Raw genomic sequence first — 3,031 nt, forward strand, 5'->3', positions numbered from 1 at the left:
CATTTAGATAAGCACCTAAGCAAGATGCTGTAATGATTATAATTTATCTTATATTATTTGTTTTTGTTTTGTTATCATTTGTCTGTTTGATTTTCATTTATTATTAGTCATATGTCAATTTATTATTATTTACTATTTATCTGTTTGTTTATTATTTAACTATACCTATGCATTTATTTATGTATTTTATTTGTTATTTACATTATCATATTTTCTATTTATTATTTTATTACTAATATGATTTTTTTTCGCATCCGACCTAGATATGGACCAAAAGGTCTCCTGTCGGCATGCTCCGCCTTTGTAATCCTTTGTAATATACACGCTCATGCCTCATGGTGCCGACACCGGCGTCACCGTACGCTAAGTGTTAATCCCGTTAACACTGGCACACTTTACAGGGCCTTATCCAAGGAAACACTGGTATTTTATAGATAAGGGCCTCCCAAGTACACTCCATAGTAGAGGTTTACATTTGAATGGAGTATGCACTCAAGTTAGACAAGAATACATCTTAACCAAACCCTGCATGAGTGTCTGAAATCATTCCGTACAAATCTTCCAAGTCCACCATGGTCAACATTTCCGAACAAGTCATTACTTTCACATGACAGTTATCATCATCATCATCTGGCAATCAAAATATGTTCTCAAGAAGTACCTTTAACCATTATCTGCACCACCACTTCACCAGAAACTACAAACACTCCCACTTGATATACACCTGCTATTACTACTTTGGCTACCTCTCTTGTAAGGGGGGAAAAGCTCCTGAACTACTTAAACAGCTGGTAGGTAAAGTGACTGTGTTGACCGCTGGGTGTTGATGCGTCCATGGTGTCCAGGGTCGCTCGCTGTATTGATGGGAAGTCTGTGTGTTAATATTTGCGGAGACGCTCCACTGGGTACCCTGATCGCCCACCCATGCATGCATGTACTCGACCCACTTTGCAACTAACTCCTCCCCATTCAGGTCATGGGTGTTTATGTATACTGCTCTCCTCCATTTACTGAAATCATAGATCTAATTAGTAATATGCCATGAGTAGACAAAAAAAAATGATAATAATAATAATAAATCAACAAATTGTCAAGATTGCATATTCTAGATACATTTCCTTTAAAAATACGTCTCAGTCCTAATCAAATTTTAAATTGATTTCTTGGTTTGCTCAATTACTATGCTGCAGGACAGGTGAGGTGCAGGGGGGCAATGTTCCCTCTAAGCTGTGTGCATGTGCATGCATGAATGCACACACGTTTTACAGATAGTACACAAAGGGAAAAAAATGTGTGCACACAAGGTTTTCAAGACGAAATTGAAAAAGTCTAATTAAAGAAATTAATTGTATAATTTCATAACAATCTAAACCAAAAGAAAGGTGATTTTGAGAATTTGTCAATTTCATAACATCGCATGTCTTGAGATCCTTTGTACTATGTTCTGCAGTCAGTATGGTGACCCACATAAGTGCACACATACTTTGCAAAGAAGGCAAAATTTGCACACAACCAAATTTCTGTGCTCTCACTCACAGCAAAGAATTAAGAGGGAACATTGGTGTGGGGGCAGGCAGGCAGGCAGGCTTTCAGAAGTGAATTCCCTGCGGATGTCATTCAATATAACATCTTTAATTCAGGCTAACACCAGTAAATTTTCATTAAGCTAAGAAGAACTCCAGCTCTTCAAAGGGAACAAAATGACTTTTTTTTTGTCAATAATACAGGTAACAGTGTTTTTGTTACAAGGGATTAGGGGGAGAGCTGTTACTGTACCTGGAGTATGAGGGTCTTAGGTTTGCCACTGCTGCTGCTGCAGGTGTGGGTGGGGCCCTCATGCTTTGCAAGGTTCCTGAGTTTAAGCTCCAGTGTAAAAGAGGTTTTAGGTACACCACCACGCCAGGGTTGTTGTTGTTGTTGTTGTTGGCAAAGTTGATCAAATCCTTCTCGATATAATCTCTACAATAAAACAAAAAATGTCTGCAGTGGATAATATAAGGAAAAATGGGATCACACGAAGAATCGTCACCCCAGTCTTCAACAGGGTGACAATTCTTCATGTGGGCCATCCTGGGTTTGCGATTCTTCGGTTGTAAAGTTGATAACACTAAGCATAACCCTCATCCAACCTACTCGTAACCTAACCTAACAATTTTTTTTATCCCACTGTTGATATTTGGCATACTGGGGTGACAATTCTTCACGTGCCCCGAAAAATGTAACATTTGCAAAACTTGTTTGTCCACATTGGATGGAGGAGGCTGTTACTGGATGCCTCATGACCAGGGCCAATGGACTTTGACTTCATTATAGTTCTGTTCTTTCTTCAGGCAGTCGAAAAAACTCCAAATATTAGGGACTTGGTGTCCAGCAACCTGTGTCTCAAATGTCCTATGCCATAGTTTGAAGTACTAATTTGTCATTTTTGATAGTTCTATCATTAAAGAATTTGAACTATTCTTAATAAATACGAAAAGAAATCCTACCTTGTTTTTGTAGTATCCCAAATAAAGGCTATGACAGTAACTATTTCATTATCAAAGGTAAAATGTGCTAAATCAAGGAACAAAACTATAATGAAGTCAAAGTCGATCAATACTTGGCTGCTACTTCATCTCGACTACAAAGAAATAACGTGACTCTTCTGAACGGGGGAAAAAAAAAACATTGTAGAAAGATATCCTTCATACAGCAACGTCGTTGATTATTTGCGGGCAATAGCCCATAACCTAGCTTTATGATTTTAAGTAAACCAATCTATAGTTCTGACTAATTTGTCATTTTCAATAGTTCTGTCAGTAAAGAATTTTAACTATTCTTGATTAAATACTACGAAAAGAAATTCCTCATCCTAAATAAAGGTTATGAAAGTAATTATTTCATTATCAAAGGTAAAAGTATGCTAAATCAAGGATGAAAACACAACCTAGTTATATATTTCAAATTAGAATATTTTCATTTTTCGATGAATTGTGTATATCGATGAATTGTTGTCGGTGAATTCGCCGGATCCCAAAATATATATTATTAT

At 37.0% G+C, this 3,031-nt stretch overlaps 1 protein-coding gene across 1 annotated transcript; it reads right to left on the reverse strand.

The window, feature by feature from the left end:
* Nucleotides 1-522: 522 nt before the first annotated feature.
* Nucleotides 523-2,697, reverse strand: LOC143030689 (uncharacterized). Its single transcript, XM_076193873.1, has 2 exons — nucleotides 1,777-2,697; nucleotides 523-1,010 (listed from the first exon to the last, which is right to left on the reverse strand). Exons 1-2 carry the CDS (start codon nucleotides 2,067-2,069, stop codon nucleotides 743-745), a joined length of 561 nt encoding a protein of 186 aa, XP_076049988.1. The 5' UTR covers nucleotides 2,070-2,697; the 3' UTR covers nucleotides 523-742.
* Between the last annotated feature and the right edge of the window lie 334 nt (nucleotides 2,698-3,031).

This window comes from Oratosquilla oratoria, chromosome 12, assembly GCF_046742065.1.
Source record: "Oratosquilla oratoria isolate Oo_2021 chromosome 12, ASM4674206v1, whole genome shotgun sequence".
Lineage (NCBI taxonomy): Eukaryota > Metazoa > Arthropoda > Malacostraca > Stomatopoda > Squillidae > Oratosquilla > Oratosquilla oratoria.

Excerpts from the sequence above, each read along its gene's own strand:
- LOC143030689 (XM_076193873.1), bottom strand. The coding sequence starts at position 2,069 with ATGGCCCACATGAAGAATTGTCACCCTGTTGAAGACTGGGGTGACGAT. Across the intron at positions 1,011-1,776 it reads CTAAGACCCTCATACTCCAG|TAAATGGAGGAGAGCAGTAT; the intron begins GTACAGTAACAG and ends CTATGATTTCAG.